General features: G+C 55.7%; 2 protein-coding genes and 1 long non-coding RNA gene across 6 annotated transcripts in view; 1 reads left to right on the plus strand and 2 right to left on the minus strand.

The window, feature by feature from the left end:
• FLYWCH1 (FLYWCH-type zinc finger 1) overlaps positions 1-3,354 on the minus strand; it is a 30,623-nt gene extending 27,269 nt beyond the window's left edge. The window contains exon 1 of the mRNA XM_045462116.1: positions 3,180-3,354. The gene's annotated coding sequence lies outside the window, so the exon portion shown is untranslated. The remainder of the gene's footprint in view (positions 1-3,179) is intronic.
• LOC123589690 lies at positions 11-11,958 on the plus strand. The gene is made up of 2 exons (XR_006708430.1): positions 11-66; positions 11,356-11,958. It is a non-coding gene; the product is annotated as an uncharacterized LOC123589690 (long non-coding RNA).
• FLYWCH2 (FLYWCH family member 2) lies at positions 5,757-15,894 on the minus strand. Of its 4 annotated transcripts, none has more exons than XM_045462128.1 (3): positions 15,640-15,894; positions 8,681-9,118; positions 5,757-7,008 (listed from the first exon to the last, which is right to left on the minus strand). In XM_045462128.1, the coding sequence occupies exons 2-3, from the start codon at positions 9,009-9,011 to the stop codon at positions 6,905-6,907; spliced, it is 435 nt and encodes a 144-aa protein (XP_045318084.1). In that variant the 5' UTR covers positions 9,012-9,118; positions 15,640-15,894; the 3' UTR covers positions 5,757-6,904. The 4 variants fall into 4 exon arrangements, with proteins under 4 accessions (XP_045318084.1, XP_045318085.1, XP_045318082.1 ...); XM_045462129.1 differs by having other exon boundaries at positions 15,804-15,825; XM_045462126.1 differs by lacking the exon at positions 15,640-15,894 and adding an exon at positions 14,788-15,365.
• Between the last annotated feature and the right edge of the window lie 7,340 nt (positions 15,895-23,234).

The following is a 23,234-nucleotide window of genomic DNA, read 5'->3' on the forward strand; positions in this document are numbered from 1 at the left end:
CGGGGGCGGAGCGTCGGTCGGACCCGCTGCTTGGACTACAGATTCTGCGCGGGGGCTCTCGGACACGTGAGTGAGCTGGGGGGCTTTATTGAGACCCCCGGGGCCTCCACCACGGTTTGACTCCGTGCTCGCTAAGCGGGAGCATTTGTTTAAATATTGTATTAGACCTGTCACTTTTTCTAGCCAGCGGAAGGACATTTCTTACGCACCTCATTGAAACCTTCCAAGACCCCACCCCAAAGCTGGGGCAGTTTGAGATTCAAACCACAGTAGTAAATAATAATAACGGATTATGACTTTGGATAAAATAAGAATCCACGAGTCGATACTGATGTAGATAAGTAAATGGGGAGAAGGAAAAGCTCGTTCTTAGAGTAGAAGGCCAAGTAAAAAATGCAGAAGGGATGATGCAGAAAATCAGCATTTGGCAACCATTCTAATTAATACCCGATTTGAGCAAAAATCCTCCAATGGCCGCTTAAACTGGAGAGTGAAAGTTTAACCAGGAAAGAGTATTTACATAACCCCAAAGGTAGTTATTAATTACAAACGGGGAAATACAAATTTTACGGTAGAGAAATGGTTCTCAAAGTGTAGTCTGGGCGTTCCTGGAGGTCCCTGTGGAATATTGCAAAGAAGGCGACGTGACTGATGTAACAGGTTGATTGCCAACGCACATGTGAGAATCTCTAGTCTTACCTTAGGCTTATTTTAAAGAGATTTGCAAAACTGCAAAAACAATTCCACTCCTCTCACTGTATTTCTTTGTTTTGGTAAACACAGTAATTTCTCATAAAAAAAGTTAACACATAAATGGTTTACTATTGTTTCATTTTTGATAATGGCTTTATTGAGATATGATTCTCATACAATGCAGTTCACCCATTTAAAGTGTACAATTCCAGTGGTTTTTAGTATATTCACAAAGATGTGCACACATCACCACAATCAATTTTAGAACATTTACTCCAGAAAGAAACTGTAGCAATCGCTGTGAAATCCCCCATTCTCTGCCCCGCTCCCCGCCCCTGCACCTCGGTAACTATTCATCTGCTTTCTGTCTGTAGTTTGCCTATTTTGGACATTCATATAAATGGAATCATCTGATACGTGGTGTTTTTTTGTCTGGCTTCTTTCAGTTAGTATAGTGTTTTCAAAGTTCATCCTTGTTGCAGCTTGTGGAAGTGTTTTGCTTTTTTTCATGGGCAAATAATATTGTGCCGCGTACGCAGATTACAATTTGTATATCCATTCATCCGTGTTGGGGGTTGTTTCTGTTTTTATCCATTAATCCGTTGATGGCCATGTGGGTAGTTTCCACTTCTGGGCTCCTATGCCTACCGCCGCCATGAGCATTTATGTACAAGTTTCTGTGTGGACATACACCTTCAGTTCTTTGGGGTGTCCACCTAGGAATGGAATGGCTGGGTCATGTGGTAACTCTTTGTTGTTTAACCATTTGAGGAACTGCCAGACCGTTTTCCACAGTGGCTGCCCCATTTCACATTCCCACCAGCAGTGGATGAGGATTTCAATTTCTGTCCATCCTCGGCATTGCTTGTTATCGATCTGTCTTTCTGAGCAGAGCCATGCTAGTAGAAATGAAATGTATCTTGTGGTTTTGATTTGCATGTTCCTGATGATGGACGATGTGGAGCCTTTTCTCACATGCTTGTCATTTGCATAGCTTCTTTGGAGAAATGTCTATCAGATCTTCGCCAATTTAAAGTTGGGTTGTCATTTTATTATTGAGCCTAAGAATTCTTTATATACTCTAGGTATACAGGTCCCATTCAGATATATGATTTGCAAAAACTTTGTCCTGTTTTGTAGGTTGTCCTCACTTGACTGCCCACAGTTGAGAGATGATGTGCTTTGAAGCATTAAAGGCTCTTTTTTCTTTTGAGAGAGAGAGAAAGTGGGAGTGGGGCAGAGGGAGAGGGAGAGAATCCCAAGCAGGCTCCACACTGTCAGCGCAGAGCCCGCAATGCAGGGCTCAAACCCGTGCCCCAGAAATCATGACCTGAGCTGAAACCAAGAATCAGATGCCCAACAGACTGAGCCACCCAGCCCCCCCCCCCTTCCCCTGCCCCGGTACCATTTGTGGAAAAAAAGACTATTGTTCCCCCCCACTTAATTATTTTGGCACCCTTGGTGAAAATTAGTTGACCATAAATTTGAGGGTTTATTTCTGGACTCTCAATTTTACTTCACTGGTTTATGGCTCTACTTAACACCAGTACCATATTGTCTGGATTATTGTTCTTTTGTAGTAAGTCTTGAAACCAGAGACTGTGAGATCTCCCGCTTTGTTCTTTTTCAGGATGAGTTTGGCGGTTCTGGGTCCCTTGAGTTTTCAGGTGGTATCTTTCCTTCCAATCTTTTGAAAAGGAATGTTTTAAATTTTGCATCCGTGAGGAAACACTCCATAGCAGTTATTTTCATGTCGCCGCCTTTCCACTTAACTCTGTAGTGGAAACACCGCCTATATTGTAGGTTTATTTTACATATGATTAGCTACACAATTTAGTTATTTTCTTGGTGGACACTGAATTTCTAAATTTCGCTATTATAAATACTGCCGCTGTGTGTGGCTGGTTTCATTCCTAACTTTTGGGAAATCTGGGTGAAGAGCATATAGGAATGCTTTTGCACTCCTGCCGCTTTTCTGTAGGTGTGAAATCATGCCAACATAAAATGACAAAAATTCATTCACCCTTTGGCATTCATCCTGGCCTCCCTCGCCCCTCGATCCCTCCCTCCCGCACCCGCCCTTCCCTCGCCCGCCGGCCCCTCCTCCCTCGCCCCTCAATCCCTCCCCCCGCCCCCGCCCCCGCCCCTCCCTCGCTCACCGACTCCTCCTCCCTCGCCCACCAGCCCCTCCTCCCCGCCTCTCCCGCCCTCCTCCCTCGACCCTCCGTCGCTGCTTCGCCCACTGGTCCCTCCCTTACCTTTCGGTCCAGCCGCCCGAGCCAGCCCACAGCCCCTGGACGCTTGTCCTTCTCCGACCACCCTGTGCGGTGGGGTCCCGGGTCACAGCGGGGAGCTGCGGGCCGGGGCGCTGCTTTCCGAGACACTTGGCGAGTGACGCCCGGAGCGGCCCCAGGCCCCTCACCTGGCCCAGGCGCGGGGACGCCCCCGCCTCCACTCCCGCACGGCGCCCCGGGCCCTCGGCTCACCGCGACCCTCCCCAGCCCCGCGGAGACCCCTCCGTCCGCCCGCTCTCCTTCGCCGGGCCGCAGCCCCCGTCTTCCGGCCGCGCGGCCTCAGCCTTGGCAGAGGGAAGACGCTGCTCCTCTCTAGAAAACCCCACGCGGCGCTGACACCCGCTCCCCTGCGCCTCCCTCCCGTTGCTCTAAAGCTGCTGCTGGAAGTGGTCCCCTCCCCCACGCCCGGCTCCCGGCAGGTGCAGGTGCAGGTCGCGTGGGACCCGCCCGTCCTCCGCCTCCCTGCCCCTCTCCGCGCGCTCCCCTCCCTGTTCTCCACCCCGGACGTCTCCGGGACCCGAAGCCACAGAGACCCGTGCTCGGGTGTCTGGGGGACCCGGCGAGAAGCGGGGGGTACGAACAAGGAGTTGCGTGGGCGGTTCCGGGCGGTGCTTGTCATGGGGAAATGCAACGGGATGGGGGGCGCTGCAGGTGCCTCCGGGGGAACCCTCCCCGCGGGATCGCCGGCGCCCACCCCTGCAGAAGGCGGGTGAGAGCGGGTGCTGTGTCCCCACGCGGGGGAGGCGCCGGGACCCGAGCCGCCGAGCCGCGCGCGCCCCCTCCCGGCCGCCTCAGCCCCGGGTGTGGGCGGGCTGGAACCTGCCCTCCGCCCGCGCGAGCGCGCAGAGGCTGCGCTCACAGGAGAGAAGCGGACGGTGTCGCTGCTGCTGTCGCTATTATTATTACCATTTTCTCGGTGACAGCCCCGGTGTCGGTCGGCACGGACGCCTCTGAGCGGGGGCCCAGACAGGCCGTGGGGAGGACGATAGTTGCCGGTCCTCCCCGGGAGCAGCAATCTCCCTTTTAGAGCTTCGTCCCGGGAAAACCCGGGGCTACTTAAGGATGGTCGACAGGCTGGAAGCGACTGGGCGGCACCGGCCCGGTGGCATAAGGGACGTCCCGTCGCTTGCGGTGGTATGCTGCAGCCGGTAAGCCGGTGTGGGAGAGTTTGCAATATATCAAGAAAAAATGTGAACTGCATCATCCCAATTTTCTGAATACAAAAAATATTAGACCTCTCTAGATGGTGGAATTACTGAAGATATTTGTAATATTTCCTCATAATCAGTATGTATTTAATCACCATGAATTATCTTTTTTTTCCCCGCTTGGCGCCCCCCCCCCCACACTTATTTTTTTAAGGAAGTGTATAGTCATATTCTTCAGTCTTGATCCTCATTATAATTAATGCCCACCCGTCCGGAGCACAGAGACGGAGAGTTGGTATCGGTGTGTGACCTCTGAGGATTTCCCGGTCTAACACTCGAGGGAACGACTCTTTTCACACCAACGCAAGGATTCTCCTCCTGGTAGGTGGCGCTGTCCTTCCCAGGTGGGACAGCCTGTCACTGAGCCAGTCTCAGCCTCCTGCCGGCACTCCCCATTTCCCCTGTGTCTCCTCTCCCCCAGGCGGTGGTGGAGAGCGCTGGGACAGTGCAGTTTGGACACTTCCAGCCCGTTCCCCTCATGGTGCCTGTGGGCTTTGTACAACGATGCTGGCCTGCTGGCCGTGTCCTTCCTCTGCATAAATCCTTCCCCTGCCCCCGGCTCCCGATGAGGAGCCTGGAATCCTCCCTGTGGCCTTCGGGTCCCCAGATCCTGAGCCACTGCCCACCATTCCCACCTTGCTGGCCTTCTTGCCCTGCTCCGTCCTGGCCCGCTGGCTCCCTCCGTGGGGCTTCCTCAGGCTTCCCTCCCTGAGCAGTGTGGGCTTGTGCCCCTGTCATATCCTCCCCCCCCCAGTCATATCCCCCCCTGCCCCCCGTCATATCCGAGGGGCACCGGGCCTACTCCTGGTCCGGCCTCAGCCCCAGTTTTCACGGACTCATTGTCAGGGAGTTCTGAGTTTCCCGTCAAACTCAGGGAGGCCCAGACTGTGACAGGTTCACCGCTAGATCCCAGGGCCGGACATTAAGGTCCTCAAGAAGTGAAGGGTCAAGAAAGTGGCAGGAGGGAGAAGCAAGGGGAGAAGGTCAGGGGGCGGGAACAGGACAGGGAGAGGGTGAAGCTGGTGTTGCCCATGCTGCTCCTGTGCAAATTTGAAAGGTTTCAAAGTCAATACGTGAAGACGACTTTGACAGGGCTGGACCGGGTGTGTGGGCTCCCGGCTGGGCTGGGCTGGGCGGTGGCTTCCTGCCCGTGGGACCAACTACCCTGCACACAGATGACCGGCACCCAGCACGACGGGCCACAAGGGGGAGGCGCACTCAGGAGTCCACCAGGCCCCACTCGCTGGGGACCCCTTAGCACCTGGCCCCGCCCGCGGCATCCAAGGCAGCGGCAGGAGGGCTGACGGGGACACACCAGCGCCGGGGGAGTGGACGCCTACAGGCAACCCTGCCCGGTGCACGGCCGGGTCCGTCCTCTCCGTCGTCCGGGAGGGCACAGTGGCGGAGCAGACCAAACCACACCTTGCCTGCCCCCTCTCCTCACGCCCCCTGCCCGCCCTGCTTCCCAGGTGCTACTCCCCCCACCCCCAACGCCTCTGGTGTCCTTGTGACCTCACACACCCAGGGGATGACGTGTAACCTCAGAAAAGAAAAACCATGGTGAGGAACGGAGATCTATTTAGACACAGAGCCAAGACAAAGGAACTTTAAAAACGACGCTTCCAGAACATGAATGTTACAAACAACCAGCTGTAAAAGGAGGGGAGCGAGATGGAGCTGCGCAAGGGGACTCGAGGAGTAACTCACTTTTCCTCGGAGGGGGGAGGGGTCTGCAGACCCAGGTTACGTTTGGGAAAATGAGGTTTAAAAACATAAGGCCTCTAGACTCAACTCTTTAGAAATGATCTGTGTCCTTTGCCCAATGGCAGTTTTCAAAAAAATGAGGACCACGTGTGGGGAAGCAACGCGAGGCCGAAGCCTTTCCTGTCGGGGGGGCCTCCGGGGAACCCTGACTTCCGCTTGCGGGGTGGGGGGGGTACCCGTGCGTTCCTTCACTTCCTCCTCTGGGGGGTGCGGCACCCAAGATGCCGGGGGAGGGGCTGAGGTCCCCGGGAATCTGAGCTCCGAAACACCCAGAAGGAACACAATGGGGCCGTCATACACTTCTGTCGGGGTCCCCCCCCCCTCACCATCCCGCAGGCCCTCCCCTTCCTCAGCAGAACCCTGGGTAGCCATGAACACAGGTCCCCCATGCGGGGTGGAGGAAAGCTGTCAGTCCGTGTGGCTGCCTGGAAGAGGCTAGCCTCCTGATGGTCCAGGAGGAGCAGGCTGAGGCCTTCTGGGAACAAGTCCTAGAGGGACGGTCAGGAAGGGGCTGGATGGGCTTCCCCGGGGCTCAGAGCAGGGGGTCCTACTGCTCCCTTTCAGGCCAAGAGCAGCAGGAAGGAGAACGCTCAAAGACCCCACCTAGTCATTGGTGGTTCCCCAGGCTGAGGGGCCCTGGGGTCTGGGAGACTGCCCAGGCCAGGCAGCCCCTGGGGAAGGACCAGGTGAGGGCTGGTGGGGTCCCAGTTGGGTCTCAAAGGACCCAAAATCATGGAAGGTTTTAAAACCTGTCCATAATGGGGACCTGGCTTATAGCTTCTTTTATTCTTTTTGGGTTTCTTTCTGCTTACAAAAGTAATGTATGCTTGATTTGAAAAAAATTACATGGTGTTTGAGAATGAAAATCAGTTGGCAACTGGGTCCCAGGCAGAGGTCACAGCCAAGTTCACTGACCCAGTAAGGGCGCACCCACGCTTGTCAGAGTTACAGGACCGTGCCGGGCACAATGGCGTCTGCGGTGGACTCCTCCCCGACCACGTCCGTGCTGGGGGCAGGTTGCCCTGCCAACCTTCCAGCTTCTTTTCCATCTAGAAGAGATAGAGTGAGTCAGGCTGGTGTCACAGGAAAAGGGAGGGGACGACCCGGAGCCTGAATCTCTCAGCCCAGCCAGGGGATGTTCTGGAGGTGCCACTGGCTGACTTACAGAAATCATTGCTGATTCCAGAGACATGCTCCCCAAGGCCACCAGCCCAGGGCCACAAAGGCTGTTAGAGTCATTTCCGGGGAACTTCGGGCCAAATCAGGGCTGAGCTCCAGGAACCCACTACTGTCCCCACCGCCCAGCCTGGGATGGGCTAAGAGATGGAGAAGTCTGTGGCCCAGGTGTAGAAAACACAGGGTGGCAGGTTGAGGGGGTTGTTCACTGCCCAAGAGTGCCTGACTAGGGGAGCCTGAGACATAGCCCTTGCTCTGCTCTCCAGCCCTCCATCTGAGGAAGGGTGGCTTTGTTCTAACTGTCATCAAAGGGCCGTGTGGGGCGGGGGCCACATGGTCCCAGAGCCCAGGCAGATCTGAGGAGTGGGCAGGGGTCTCATATGGGTGTAAGGGACCAGGAGATGGCCCATCCCACCCAGCTCAGTGACAGGCTCTGAGCCAGATTCTCCCTGCTCATCCTCTGCAGTGATCAGCTGGTGGCCTCAAGATTTAGCTCCCTAAGCCCTGCCTCTTCACAGGTCATGGGGATGGCACTCTCCACCCCCTGGAGAGCAGATAGACATGGGGGGAGTCCTTGGGACAGGACTGGCTGGTGGAAACACGCAAGGGTGAGCTGGACACGCCACAGAGGGGCCTCCAAGCTCCGGGGGGTGGGGTCCCCTAACTCCTGAGTTCAGCTCCCGTCCAGCAGGCGATGCGAGCTGAGGTGTCCCTTGGGTCCCCTGAAACTCCAGGCCTGTTGTGGGGGATGCCCCTGTCACAGGTGCACTGGCATCTCAGCTCCAGGGGAAGCAGTGGGGTCCCTCCCCTACGCATTCGGGCCACTCATTCCTAAATTTCCATCAGTGAGTGGGGTTCCCTGCACTGCCCAGCTAACCAGGAGCCTCCTCCCCTTCCCAGGACTGGCTGACAGGCCAAAGATCTGGGTGCGCTCCGGGGCATGGGTGGCACCTGTTCATAGGCAGCAAGTGGAGGCCAGCCACCGTGGCTCGTCCCCGTCTTCTCCGGACACAGCAGACCACCCTCCAGTTGGCCCCGGCTCATCTCTTCCCCAGCCACTGGGCAACCCTTCCCTTGAGCGTCTCTCAGGATTCCACGCTCAGAGAAGGCACCCACGTTCCAGGGTCACCTGTACTAGGCTGGGTGGGCGGTGGGGGTTCTGCCCGGGGCCTCAAATAGACTCTGGCACAGAAACGTGCGCCCCCAGCCCCCCAGACACAAACACCTAAGAGCAGATATGGACAGAAATAGGCCCACGACACAGACACACAAGGACGCACACAAATATACCCGGAGGGACACACAAATTTACCCTCCCAGGCAAATCCACACATACGCAGAACCTTAGACAAGCACAACGTGCATGGACGTCCACATACATGCAAGATTCACACAGAGACGTGGACAGGACACACACAGATGCACAGAAACGTGCATGCTCTCCAGAGCCGGCCACGCCCAGCTGTCCCCAGGCTCCCAGGTGGTCAGGGGACTTCCGGCCCCGGGGAGGTCTTGCTCACTCTGAGCTCGGGACCAGGGCCTCACCTGTGTCCAGCTTGCTGCGTTTCTGCTCAGGCTCCTGAGGGGGCGCCTCAATGGCCCTCTGAGCCTCAGGATGGATCTTGAGGAGGGCTTTAGCGAGGGTGGCGGGGCCCGGCACCCCCAGGGACATGATGCAGTGGACTCCTTTGCGTTTGGCCCCTGCCACCTTGGCACTGTCCTTAGAGGCTGTCAGCAGGACCAGTTTGGAGAACTTCCTGGGCTTCCTGGGGGCCGCGGGGACGACATCAGTCCCTGGCTCAGAGGACTCGGGGGACGGCTCCTGGCCAGCCTTCACACTCTCACCCTCCTGCTCGCTGGGCTCGGGCAGGGGCATCCTGGGACGATGGCCGGTCCCCCAGGCCACGCTCAGGCCCCAGCAGACGGATTTCTCCTCTTCCTCCTCCTCCCGGGTAGGGAACCTGGCAGTCCAGGGGCTCCGTCCTAAGGAAGGAGGCAAAATCCATCAGTGGAGGCACCCCTGGGCCGGGGGCTCAGGAAAATGGATGTGGGGTGGAGGTCGAGGCAGACGGGGCTGCCTCGGGACCCCCGGGGCTGAAAAGCTGGGGAGGGGCCCGCACGGAGCTGGAGAACCTGGGCCTCTCCCTCTCTTGGGCAGCCTTGGGTCTGTCACCTCCCCTACCCAAACTCCACTTTCCCATCTGAAAAATGTGCCAAATGCAGGGCTCTCGGGGCCTGTCGGGACCCCCGAGGCACAGAGTACCGTGAGCTCGTACGAACAGAGGCCCGTGGGTGCTGAGCAGGCTGTGATGTGGTTTCACGGGTGTCCCCATTTCACTTGGCCCCGTGTTATGAAAGTCGATCATTCTTATTGACCCGATTTACAGATGAGGACACCGAGGCATTCCAGGACGGCCAACACGGCCATGACGTGCAGAGCCGGGAGTCTGGTCGAGGCGGATCCGGAGCCCGTCCCCACCCAGTACCTGGTATGCCTCAGCCAGGGTAACACCCCGGCCTTCCTGAGCACCAAGCGTCGGAGGCCAGCACTTGGGACGTGGGCTCGGGTCACAGACCCTCTCAGAATGCCCGGTGGCCCTCATCCTGACACTGTGTCCCAGGGAGACGGGGGCCAGGGCTCTCTGGACTCCCAACTGGATCCGTCCCCCATCCCGGGCGGGAGGCCCTGGACCACCGGCACTCAGGAGATGCCAGGGCCCCAGGAGGGCAGCGACCTTGTGCCTGAGCCGGTGGTGGTGCTGCCTCAGCTGTGGGGGGGGGACAGGGCTGCAGAGGCGTCTGCGGAATCCACAGTCACTGAGGGCTCCCCAGACTCCGGCTGGAGAAGCAGAAAAGCCGTATCACAGGGGCCGACGGCAGGGCAGGGCTGGCCTGGAAACAGGGCCCCGGTGCATCAGCTCAGGTGCAGTGGCCGTTTTGTCTGCTGGGGCGACCGCGTGGGCAGATGGCGGGGTCTTTCTCCGTTTACAGTGTTAGCACAGAAAGAAGACCGCATCCTTCGCAGACATCTCACCTCCCATCTCAGGACCCAGGCGAGGGCAAGGATCACAGACACCTCCCTGCCCACGCCCCTGCCCCGCCCTGTTTATCCCACCAGGGTTGCAGTTCTGTTTCCTGGGACCCCTCCCAATACCTATGACCCGACGGCGCCAGGGCCGGTATTCCAAAGTGTCCCAAGACCCCATCCATGAGAGGAGTCAGAGGTGTGATGCCAAAGAGGGGTTGGGGTGCCTTGCTCCCTACAAGTTCCATCCCGGTCCCTCAGGGCAATCTGCCTGGTAACGGGTCACCTGACCACAGGCACCCCTGGGATCAGTGTCTGCTTCTCCCTCCTGCCCCCGGTTCAGCCCTGGGACGCGCCGGCCTCCGCTCCTCCAGTGCAGTCCTGCCCCTGCCCTGCCCGTGCTGTCCCACAGGGTGACGCGGCAGTCCTGGAGGAACGTGGGGACCGGCTTCAGAAAGGACACCACCAACGCCTCCCCTGGGAGGGCAGCTCTGGCAGAGAAAGGTCGCGGGGGAAGCCTCGCCACAGGCGCTCCTGTCCCCGCACACTGATTGGTTTCAGGGCGCGTCCCTCTGGAGCCAGCCCACCTCTGTGGTTCGCCGGCTCCCCCTGGCGTGCGGATGAAACCCCACAGGGGTGGACCCCTTCCTCGCAGCGTATACAAAAATTAACCCTAAAATACTCTTAAAAAAAAAAAAAAAGAGAGAGAAGGGGCACCTGGGTGGCTCAGTACGTTGAGCATGTGACTTCTTGATTTCTTGATTTCTCAGGTCATGATCTCACAGTTCATGGGATTAAGCCCCGCGTCAGGCTCTGTGCTGTCTGCATGGGATTCTCTCTCTCCCTCTCTCTGTCCCTCCCTCGCTCTCTCTCAAAATAAACAAACTTTTTTTAAAAAAATTAGAACAAACAGATAAAATGGACTTCATCAAAATGTAAAACTTTCGGGGGCGCCTGGGTGGCTCAGTCGGTTAAGCGTCCGACTTCAGCTCAGGTCACGATCTCGCGGTCCGTGAGTTCGAGCCCCGCGTCGGGCTCTGGGCTGATGGCTCAGAGCCTGGAGCCTGCTTCCGATTCCGTGTCTCCCTCTCTCTCTGCCCCTCCCCCGTTCGTGCTCTGTCTCTCTCTGTCTCAAAAATAAATAAAAACGTTAAAAAAAAATTAAAAAAAAACGTAAAACTTTCGTGCCTTACAGGACGCCATCAAGGAAGTTGGACGACCACCCAGAGAGGGGGAAAGAATTGTTGCAAATCACATCTCTGCTGAAGGAACTGTATCCAGAATTTACAAAGAACTCTTACAACTCAGTAGCAAAAAGGCAAATAACCCAATTTAAAGATGGGCAAAGGCTCTGAATAAGCCTTTCTCCAAAGAAGAGAGGCAAATGGCGAGTAAGCCTATGAGATGCTCGGCATCACTGGTCAGGAGGGACACACGGAACGAATCCACCACGGGATACTCCTTTCCACCACTAGGATGGAAAAAATAGAAGGCACACACACAAAGCAGACCATGACACTCGTGGGTGAGCAGGGGGAGAAACTGGGAGACCCCTCCACCGCTGGCGGGGACGCCACCAGCAGAGCCAGGTGGGCATTCTGGCACCTCCTCCAAAGGTTAAGCACAGAGTTCCCACGTGACCCACCGAAGTACGTGCCCGCCCGAGGGAAGTGGAGACAAATGTCCGCATAAAAACTCGGAACGTTCACAGCAGTGTTATTCATAGTCATCAAGAAGTGGAAACAACTCAAACACCCATCAACAGATGAATGGAGAAATAAAACATGGCATCTGCGTACAATGGATATTATTTGTCAATTTAAAAAACGTGTTACAGGGGTGCCTGGGTGGCTCAGTCGGTTAAGCGGCCGACTTCTGCTCGGGTCATGATCTCGCGGTCCGTGAGTTCGAGCCCCGCGTCGGGCTCTGGGCTGACAGCTCAGAGCCTGGAGCCTGTTTCAGATTCTGCGTCTCCCTCTCTCTGACCCTCCCCCGTTTATGCTCTGTCTCAAAAATAAATAAACGTTAAAAAAAAAATTAAAAAAAAAAAAACGTGTTACAACATAGATGAGGCTTTAAGAAATTATGCTAGGTGAAAGAAGCCAGTTATGAAAGACCACGTATCATATGATTCCATTATATAAAATGACTTAGAGGGGTGCCTGGGTGGCTCAGTCGGTTAAGCCTCCGACTTTGGCTCAGGTCATGATCTCGCGGTACGTGGGTTCGAGCCCCATGTCGGGCTCTGTGCTGACAGCTACCTGCCCCTACCCCACTTGTGCTCTGTCTCTATCAAAAATGAATTTTAAAAAATGTAAAAAAAAAAAAAAAAAAAAAAAAAAGAGTGGGATGCTTAACAGACTGAGCCACCCAGGCGCCCCAATGTTTATTTATTTTTTAGAGAGACAGGCTGTGAGCAGGGTAGGGGCAGAGAGAGAGGAAACAGAGAATCTGAAGCAGGTTCCACACTGCCAGCAGAGAGCCCAGTGCGGGGCTCAATGTCACAAACTGTGAGATCATGACCTGAGTCAAAGTCGGTCGCTCAACCGACTGAGCCACCCAGGTGCCCCCCAGCTCAGGTCTTGATCTCAAGGTCATGAGTTCAAGCCCTGCATTGGGCTCCATGTGGGGAGCCTAAATAAAAAATTTTAAATGAATTTAAATTAAAAAATAAAATAAAATAAAATAAAATAAAATGACCTAGCGACTAGAAAATCTATAGAGCAGAAAAATCCATCCACGGACACAGATGTGTGGTGGGCTAGGGGTGGGAAGGAGGACAGTGAGAGAATGAGGAGGCGTTGTTTGCTGGTGGGGATGGTCTCTGGGGTGATGGAAATGTTCTAAAATGGACTGTGGCCATGGTTAAACAACTTTCTGAATACACTAAAAGCCACTGAATTGTACACTGTGAGCGAGTGAACTGCATCGTATATGAACAATCTCCTAAAAATGTTATATATTAGGAAAAAGGGAAATTAAGTCTACAACCAGTAGTGCCCCAGTTTCACTATACCTAAGAAGCACCTGGGGTTCTTGTGACAAACCCACAGTCCTGGATCCCAACCCCCACTCAAAGGGGCTGGAGGGGGGCCCAAGAATCTATACTTTTTACCAGTACCCCATTTGTCTTTGATACTTGGAGAGACAGGGACCGTGCCATGGGCCTTTCACTTCAGAAGTCTGTAATTTCTAGTTCATAAGTTGAACTGGTGTTCAGTGTCTCCATGAACGGGGGTGGTCATGTCCTGCGGGCTGGATCAGCCTCTTTTCTGGAGTCATCCTTAACCTTCTAGCAATTTCTTTCCTCGATGTGGAGGGAAGACTAGAGAGGCAGCTATTTTAAGCCTAACATATATTTTTTGAAAGTTAAGTTTCACTCCATGAAAGTTCATTGAAGCAACAGAATTGTTAAAAGTGAAGCAGAAGTGAGTTAAAAAAGAGCAAAGGACTTAATAGTTCACTCACTTTACACCCTCCAACTCTGAAATCTGGTGGTTTGATATTGTCATCGACCTCCAGTCACTCGCTCATCCTAACCCGCTGTCATGACATTGGTCTGCACGGGGGAGACCCAGAACCCATGTCAGACTTCTGACCTCCGAACAGTAAGACTGTTAAAAAGCTGTGTTGTTTAAAGCCACTAGATCTGTTGTAATTTGTTACGACAGCAATAGGTAACTAACACAAAGCCCAATCCCTTGTTCCCGAGGTTCTGAAAGGCACGATACGAACACTGCCCAGCGACTGATGGGGGCTCAACCAGGGCTCAATAGAATTACCTCCACGCATATGGGAAAAAGATACCATCAACCTCGGACAAATCCCTTCCCGCTCCGGGCTGCTTTCACCTGTGCGCTGGTAGTGGCAAATTTAGCAGAGGTTCTAAAGAGCAGGTAGGCAAGGCTAAGCTGTTTTCAAAAGTCCAGGTGATACTGACCGCTTGCACCCTGGGGCTCATGGGGGACTGCGATTAGGTGCTGGTAGCATGAAGGGCGCACATGGGTGTGCAAGTACACATCCTGACAGGGAGATTTCCAAGGCAGCAGCGATCCAAAAAGACCCAGGGCTGTTACTGTGGATACACAGGGAAGGGCTTCCCCATGGTGGCAATTTCAGGCAATGACGCCTCCTCCCCCTAATCGCCGTGGCTCGGAATCTTACTTTTCCTTCTCCTTACACACTGTAATTTGTCGTCAGACCTGTCTCTGCTGCACCCAAATAGCCCCTCCTCCCCTCCCCTCCCATTATTACAACCACCACATCTCTAAGCCCGCAGGGTGTCTACCCTCTATATGTCACAACTCCAACAGAGTGGGACAAGGCTGAGGATGGCTGCGGGGAGGTGGGGGGCAGTACTGGGTGTGGTCAAGGAAAAGCAGACCAACGTGAGGATCCTTGACTTGGGGTGTCAGGGCTCATTCCGGGGTCGGGTGGGTGGGGGGGGGAAGGAGGACCAGGAAAAAAGAGGCGAGTCTGGAGTGAAGGACAGGAGGCGGCCTGAGCACCGGGACGCAGAACCAGAGGACCCCCGCTCCCAGCAGCAGCAGCCCTGGGGACCCCCGGAAGGGGCCCGGCCACGCGTGGGACCCGGGACCCTCCCCAGCCCACTGGGGCCCGTCCTCACCGGGCACCGGTCGGGCGGCGGCGGCAGCGGAGACCTTCCTCTCCGACGAAGGAGCCGCGGCAGGTCCTGCAGCCTCCTGCTTGGGGCCCCCGCCTCGGTTCGGACCGTCACCTCAAGCTGGGGTCACGGAGCGAGCATGCGCAGCAGGGCCGGGCGGGGGCAATCCTTGGGCGAATTTCACTGCTCCGGGTCTTTGCCTCGCGGAGCCGAACTGGAGGCCTGACCAATCGGCGCGGGGGGGGGCGGGGCTACGACTCGCGAAGGGGACGGGACCAGCCCGGGATTGGGCGACAGCGCCCGGGGGCGGAGCGCCGGCGGTCCTAAGGCCTAGAATCAAGCTCTGGGCGGGGCTCTCCCAGCACCGGAGTGTGGGTTTAACTGAGACCCCAGGACATCCCCCGGGGATTGAAGCCCGCTAGCGGCGGAAGAAACCAGAGCTTTCGTTTAAAGGCCTCGTTCGCGCCTGACACTTGCCTGAGCGACCCGAGGCTGTTCTCTATGCTCACTGAAACCACTGGCTCAGCTCAACCCTGCTTCCTCGACGAGGCAGCATCCTCACCGCCGGCCCCTCCTCCCCCGCCCACCGGCCCCTCCTCCCTCTCCCCTTGACCCCTCCCTCCTGCACGGGCCGCTCTCCCTGACCCACGGACCCCTCCTCCCTCGCCCCTCCGTCCCTCCGTCGCCCCCTCCCGCACCCGCCCTTACCTCGCCCGCCGGCCCTTCCTCCCTCGCCCCTCAATCCCTCCCCCCCGCACTCGCCCCTCCCTCGCTCACCGACTCCTCCTCCCTCGCCCACCAGCCCCTCCTCCCTCGCCCCTCCGTCACTGCTTCGCCCACTGGCCCCTCCCTTACCTTTCGGTCCAGCCGCCCGAGCCAGCCCACAGCCCCTGGACGCTTGTCCTTCTCCGACCACCCTGTGCGGTGGGGTCCCGGATCACAGCGGGGAGCTGCGGGCCGGGGCGCTGCTTTCCGAGACACTTGGCGAGTGACGGCCGGAGCGGCCCCAGGCCCCTCACCTGGCCCAGGCGCGGGGACGCCCCCGCCTCCACTCCCGCACGGCGCCCCGGGCCCTCGGCTCACCGCGACCCTCCCCAGCCCCGCGGAGACCTCTCCTTCGCCGGGCCGCAGCCCCCGTCTTCCGGCCGCGCGGCCTCAGCCTTCGCAGAGGGAAGACGCTGCTCCTCTCTAGAAAACCCCACGCGGCGCTGACACCCGCTCCCCTGCGCCTCCCTCCCGTTGCTCTAAAGCTGCTGCTGGAAGTGGTCCCCTCCCCCACGCCCGGCTCCCGGCAGGTGCAGGTGCAGGTCGCGTGGGACCCGCCCGTCCTCCGCCTCCCTGCCCCTCTCCGCGCGCTCCCCTCCCTGTTCTCCACCCCGGACGTCTCCGGGACCCGAAGCCACAGAGACCCGTGCTCGGGTGTCTGGGGGACCCGGCGAGAAGCGGGGGGTACGAACAAGGAGTTGCGTGGGCGGTTCCGGGCGGTGCTTGTCATGGGGAAATGCAACGGGATGGGGGGCGCTGCAGGTGCCTCCGGGGGAACCCTCCCCGCGGGATCGCCGGCGCCCACCCCTGCAGAAGGCGGGTGAGAGCGGGTGCTGTGTCCCCACGCGGGGGAGGCGCCGGGACCCGAGCCGCCGAGCCGCGCGCGCCCCCTCCCGGCCGCCGGCCGCCTCAGCCCGGGTCACAGAGTCGCGTGCGCGAGGGCGCGGGCCTGTTTCTTTTGGTCTTCATCCTACCCCGGTTTCTCTTTAGGCGTCTGAGTTAGTTGTCGTTGTTTCATCGCACTGTCACTCCTTGGCCTACCCTGAGGTGACACGGGTTTAGCCACAAGGCTTTTTGAATTATTTATAACAGTGAAACGAATGTGAAGTGACGCAAGTGTTCATCAGGGGATGAGCGGATAGGCCAGTGTCCCCTATGCCCACGATGCAGCATCATTCGGCCCCAGAAGCTGCCAGACACAAAAGGACAAACATTGTATGGTTCCATTCGCAGGAAATGTCCACAATAGGCAAACCCATCCAGACAGAAAGGAGATTAGTGGGTGCCAGGAGGGGTTAGGGGAGGCTTGAAAGGAGATGTGCACTTTTAATGGGTGTGGAGTATCTTTCTGGTGTGATGCAAATGTTCTGGAATTAAGGAGTGGTGATGGTTGCGCGACCTTGTAAATATACTAAAGCGCCCAGAATTGTCCACTCTAAAATGGTGCATTTGGGGGCCCCTGGTGGTTCAGTTGGTTAAGCTTCCGACTTCAGCTCAGGTCATGATCTCTGGGTTGGTGAGTGCCAGCCAGGCGTGGGGCCCTCTGCTGGCAGCATGGCGCCCATTTTGAATCCTCTGTCCCCCCTCTGGCTCCGCCCGTCCCTGCTTGCACGCTCTCTGTCTCTCTCTCTCTCTCTCTCTCAAAAATAAACATTAAAAAAAATAATAAAGCAAAATAAAATTGCTCCCTCAAACATGGTTTGTACTGGGGAGGTGGATGGGGAAATGGATGAAATAAAGGAGATTAAGAGGTACAAACTCCCAGTTACAAGCCGTGAAGATGAAAAGTATAACATAGGGAATATTTATTTATTTATTTTTTAAAAAAAAATTTTTTTTTTCAACGTTTATTTATTTTTGGGACAGAGAGAGACAGAGCATGAACGGGGGAGGGGCAGAGAGAGAGGGAGACACAGAATCGGAAACAGGCTCCAGGCTCTGAGCCATCAGCCCAGAGCCTGATGCGGGGCTCGAACTCACGGACCGCGAGATCGTGACCTGGCTGAAGTCGGACGTTTAACCGACTGCGCCACCCAGGCGCCCCAGACATAGGGAATATTTAAAAAAAAAATTTTTTTTAATGTTTATTTTTGAGAGACACAGAGTGTGAGGGGGCGGGGAGGCAGAGAGTGAAGAGACACAGAATCGGAAGCAGGCTCCAGGCTCTGAGCTGTCAGCACAGAGCCTGATGCAGGGCTCGAACCCACCAACTGTGAGATCATGACATGAGCCGAAGCCAGATGCTTAACCGACTGAGCCACTCAGGTGTCCCTAAATATTTTTTGTTCCTTGACTTTACGTGCATTTTGTGCATATATTCATTACCTATTTCACACTAAAATCAGTTTAAACAGGTCACTGGTATATTTTGTATGATCCTCATTGAACTCATTGAACTCAGGGGTACTGGCTCCACTGTATGTACAATTTTCGATCGGATGTTACAAGTGCTGAAAAAGTCACTGCCTTTACATAGGCAGGAAGGTATGTGCACCCCAGCGGCTATAGAAAATCAAATTACAAATGTGCCTTGAGCTCAGGCACACGTATTCCCACGAGATGGTTCTCATTCCCAAAGTATTCAGTTTCAATCTTGGCTTAAATATAGCTTGGATCCTTTTTTTTTTTTTTCAGTAGTAGCTTGGAATTGAAGCCAAGCTATTGTTGATGTGCAAGCTGGCAGACGAGGCCACACATCATTCAATTTCCTGGTTCATATATATTTTTTTAATGTTGTCCTTTATTTATTTTGAGAGAGAGAGAGAGAGAGAGACATAGAGTGAGCGGGAGAGGACAGAGAGAGAGGAAGACACAGAATCCGAAGCAGGCTCCAGGCTCTGAGCTGTCAGCACAGAGCCCGACACGGGGCTCGAACTCACAAACCATGAGATCATGACCTGAGCTGAAGTCGGATGCTTAAGCGACTGAGCCCCCCAGGCTCCCCTGGGTCGTAAGATTTAATACACAGATGACTTAAATTACAACGCTTGAGGAGCACCTGCGTGGCTCAGTGAGCTAAGCATCCGACTTGGGGTTAGGTCATGATTTCACGGTTCACAGGTTCGAACCCAGCCTTGGGCTCTGTGGTGACCACTCAGATCCTGAAGCCTGCTTCTGATTCTGTGTGTGTCTCTCTCTTTCTGCCCTCTCTCTCTGCCCCCCTCTCTCTGCCCCTCTCTGTCCCTTGCTGCGCACACTCTGTTTTTCTCTCTCAACGACAATAGAAAAAAAAAAAAAGAAATGACAATGCTTGTAAACATAGTCTAGTTGGTTGTCACTGGTTAGAGCGGAGGCCGAGGAGACAGCACAAATAAATACCTTGGTAACGTGCACTAGATCCTGGACCAGAGAAGGACATCAGTGGGAAATCTGGTGACGTTTTAGTAAGTTTGAGAGCTGGGAGTTTGGAAGTTTAGTTAAAGGGATTATATCACTGTTCATTCCAATGGCTAATTATATTGACTATGTTAGTCTGTAACATTAGGGAAAACTGGGCTGAGGGCGCGCCTGGGTGATTCAGTCGTTTAAGCGTCTGACTCTTTTTTTTAAATTTTTTTTTTTTTCAACGTTTATTTATTTTTGGGACAGAGAGAGACAGAGCATGAACGGGGGAGGGAGAGAGAGAGAGGGAGACACAGAATCGGAAACAGGCTCCAGGCTCTGAGCCATCAGCCCAGAGCCCGACGCGGGGCTCGAACTCACGGACCGCGAGATCGTGACCTGGCTGAAGTCGGACGCTTAACCGACTGCGCCACCCAGGCGCCCCTAAGCGTCTGACTCTTGATTTCGGCTCAGGTCGTGATCTCGTGGTTTGTGAGTTCGAGCCCCGAGGTGGGCTCTGCACCGACAGCGCAGGGCCTTGGGGGGGCCAGAAAGGGAGATGGGGACACAGACACACAGTGGGGCTGTGCGACAATGCAGGCAGAGACTGGCCCGATGCACCCGCCAGCCAACGCGTGCCAGGAGCCTCCAGCGTGTGGAAGCGGCCAGGCCAGATGGGAGCCTCCCCTAGAGCCTGCGGAGGGACTTTGAATTCCAGAACTGTGAGAGAATAAAATGTTGTTAAGTCGCACAGTTTGTGATCCTTCGTGACAGCGACTCCAGGGGACTAATACGCCCACATTGGATTGTCCATAGTCTGTAAACGTTGGAGGAACAAGGTCCAAGCCACCGGAAGTGAGGAATATAATTGGGGCCAACAGGAGAGAAAGACGGCTTTTACTTGACAGTTTGCTTTGTAAATTTCTCTTCTATGTGAAACGTTTACCAGAGGATGATTTCATCTGTCTGTCAAACTGCTAAGACCTACACACACAAAATTAAGGAGAATCCTTTGGAGCATTTCAGCAGTATTTCAGCGTATGTTTCAGGGGCACTGCTCACGTTCACGATGCTGTTCAGCCCTCACTACAGTCTATTTCCCAAACCTCCCACCCGAACAAAAAACCGTTCCCCATGCCTCCTGCCCACCTGGGCCACGGAATTGCAAGATAATAAATTTATCTTGTGCTACGCCTCTAATTTTGTGGTAATTTGTTATGTAGCAATAGGTAACTTACTCCAACCTCCTTCATTCATTGATTTACTCGTTCACTGTATTTATGGAGCGCCTGCTTGGGCCGGGCACCGAGGAAAGAAGAGGGACCCAAACAGACACAGATCTCTGCCCTCCTGGAGCCTATGTTCTGGGACGGAAGGAGACGATGCCATTGTAGCTCGGTGGGGATGGGGTGGGCGGATCAGGTGATGGGGTGGGTGGACCAAGTCATGAGGGGAGACAGGGAAGGCGCCAGGCACTGCTTGGTTTCTGCTGATTTCTTATTTTATGTTAAGGCAGATCTGGTACCTCTTTTCGTTTTCTATTTAATGCTTATTTATTTTGAGAGAAAAAGATAGAGAGTGGCAGAGGGTCACAGAGAGAGGGAGAGAGAGATCTCATGTCCCACACAGGCTCCGCGTCAGCACTGAGGCTGATGTGGGGCTTGAACCCACAAACTGTGAGATCAGACCTGAGCAGAAAAAAAAAAGTGGGTTACTTAATGAACTGAGCCACTCAGGTGCCCCTTATTTCATCTTTTTTTTTTTTTTAATGTTTAGTTATTTTTGAGAGAGAGAGAAAGAGACAGAGAGCGAGTAGGGGAGGGGCAGACAGACAGAGAATCCCAAGCAGGCTCTGCACTGACAGCACAATCCCCCAAGCTGGGCTCAATCTCACCAACAGTGAGATCATGACCTGAGTTGAAATCAAGAGTCGGACGCTTAATGGACGGAGCCGCCCAGGAGCCCCTCTGGTAACTCATTTCACCTTTCTGCCAGCCCTTGAGGGAGCTGTGTTCTGATTCCTATTGTACAGATAGGCCCAGAGAGGTTAAGTAACTTGCCCGAGGTCACATGGTAAGTCGCGGAACTGGGATTTGAACTAGTGCTCCGGGGGAGCCCAGCGCATGCCCTTTGGTTCCATGGCTGCAGGTGGAGACTCCTGTGTGGCCCTTGGGGTGCCCAGCACCCTCATAGCAGTCATGGCTGATAATTAATCACGGATTCGTCTCTGGGGAGTGGTGCAGAGGGGCACTGGGGAGGCAGGCAGCAGGGTCTCTGGGGGGCAGGAGGGTGGGCAGGGGGGCGATGAGAGAGAGTGGGCCTGCGCAGGCCAGAGGGAGGTGACCCAGGCCAAAGTCAGCACACGCCCCTCTGCTTCCTCGGGTCCCCAGAGGAGCATCTTCACAAAACAGCAATGGAAAGAGGAAACCTGCCCCCCCCAGGCACAGCTGGATGCCCACATCTGTCTCCCCAGACACACCCAGGTCTGCTCTTGCCCTCAGCCTGGCCCCTGCCTCCACCTTCTGTCCCTCCTCCCGCTCCCACCCTGCCCGCAGGGACCGTGTCCACTCCACCTCATATCCCTTTCCTCGGCTGCCCCTGGCCTGACCCGAGGCAGTTTGCATATTTTTGCCCTGGACTTTGAGTGCAGTTCTTCTCTTTCTCAGGCTTATAGGTGATTGTTCTGGGGCGGGGCGTAATCAAGTGTTCTAGAAAACCAGGCAGCCGGCTGCCGGGGCCAGAGCCCAGAGGTGACTTAGCGGCCCTCTGTATGGCATTTTCATTCCTTGTGTACCTCCCCCATCCCTGCGGGTCCCTGCCACGTGCTTGGGCATGTCCTGGGCACTGGGTGGCGGGGGTGGGCATGTCGCTTTGGAGAGGAGGAAAGTCAGGAGAGTGGCCGGCCCACATGACGGCTCTGGCCAGTGTCCTGCAGCCACTGTCCCCTCGGGAAGCCCAAGCACCCACGTGCAGCTGTCTGCCCGGATGGTCAGGACCCAGCCGGCGACCGAAGCGTCTCTATCTCCTGCCCCTGCATCTAACTCAGGACCACAGGGAAACCCCGCTCTGCCCAGTCCAGACACACAGGGCACCGCTTCCGGTCAGTCACTCCCAGCTTCTCCGGGTCCACCGCCTCCAGCCGGCGGCCTCTTTCCCCGTGAAGCTTTCCGCTGCCTCCGAATGGATGTCAGTCTCCATCAGATACCCGGACGCGGCAGAGGAGACAGGGCAGTGGCGGGCTCCACAGACCGAGGGCTGGACGTCACCCTGCCTGGCAGGTGCAGGGGGCTCAGCAAGGGTGTCCTTGGATCAGCCAGGTCTGCGTCTGGAGGGCTGGGTTTCATCCCGAAGCTAGTAGTGCTGTGTGTGTGTGTGTGTGTGTGTGTGTGTGTGTGAAGTGGGGGTGGGGGCTTAGAAACTGAAAATGATGGAGGCGGTGAAGGCTAGAAACGAGGTTACCGGGTTTGGTGACTTGTCCATGCTGAGGGTCCCTTTCAGGTCAAGGGCAGCAGGAAGGGGGATGCTCAAGGGCCTCACTTAGTCACCAGGCTGAGGGGTTCCGGGGCTGTGAGACCCTGTGACACAGCAAAAAATACATATCTGGTCTCTGCCCATGGTTCCTAAGGCAGAGCTCCCCAAACCTCTGTGATTTCCTGAGTGATAGGGGTGCTCGCTCTAATATTTGGTCTTTGACCTTGGATCCTGACACAGGACTCAAATCCCCTGGAATTTCCTGAGTGGCAGAAGTGTCTTTTGTTCTTTCTTTTTTTTTTTTTAATGTGTATTTATTTTTGAGACAGAGACAGAGCGTGAGCAGGGGAGGGGCAGAGAGAGAGGGAGACACAGAATCCAAAGCCGGCTCCAGGCTCCGAGCTGTCAGCACAGAGCCCGCCGAGGCGCTCAGACTCAGGAACCTCGAGATCATGACCTGAGCCGGAGCCTGACACTTAACCGACTGAGCCACCCGGGCACCCCGTGTCTTTTGTTCTAACGTGGTGACTCTGGGTGGGCTCCTGGAGAGCTTCAGGATGAAGGCCGGTCACCAGATAGAAAGGCCAAGGCTTCATTAGCAACTTGGAACTCGCAGCCCTCCTCTGGGGAGGTGGGAAGGGCTGGGGACTGAGATAAGGATGTGTCCCGTGCACGGGACAGTCCCTGGACCCCAGGATTCGGGCAGGTACGCACAGGGAGCTGTGCAGAGGGTGGCACACCCAGAAGTGGGGGGAGGTGTCTCTCTCCTCCCCCCCCCCCCCACCTCTCCCCGTGCGTCTCCCTGGCCGGTGTTCCTGTGGTACAGCCTTGACCATAAACCGGAGATCTAGCAAGTAAACCGTTTGCCTGGGTTCTGTGAGCCCTTCTGGCAA

Source organism: Leopardus geoffroyi, chromosome E3 (genome assembly GCF_018350155.1).
Source record: "Leopardus geoffroyi isolate Oge1 chromosome E3, O.geoffroyi_Oge1_pat1.0, whole genome shotgun sequence".
In the NCBI taxonomy this organism is placed as follows: domain Eukaryota; kingdom Metazoa; phylum Chordata; class Mammalia; order Carnivora; family Felidae; genus Leopardus; species Leopardus geoffroyi.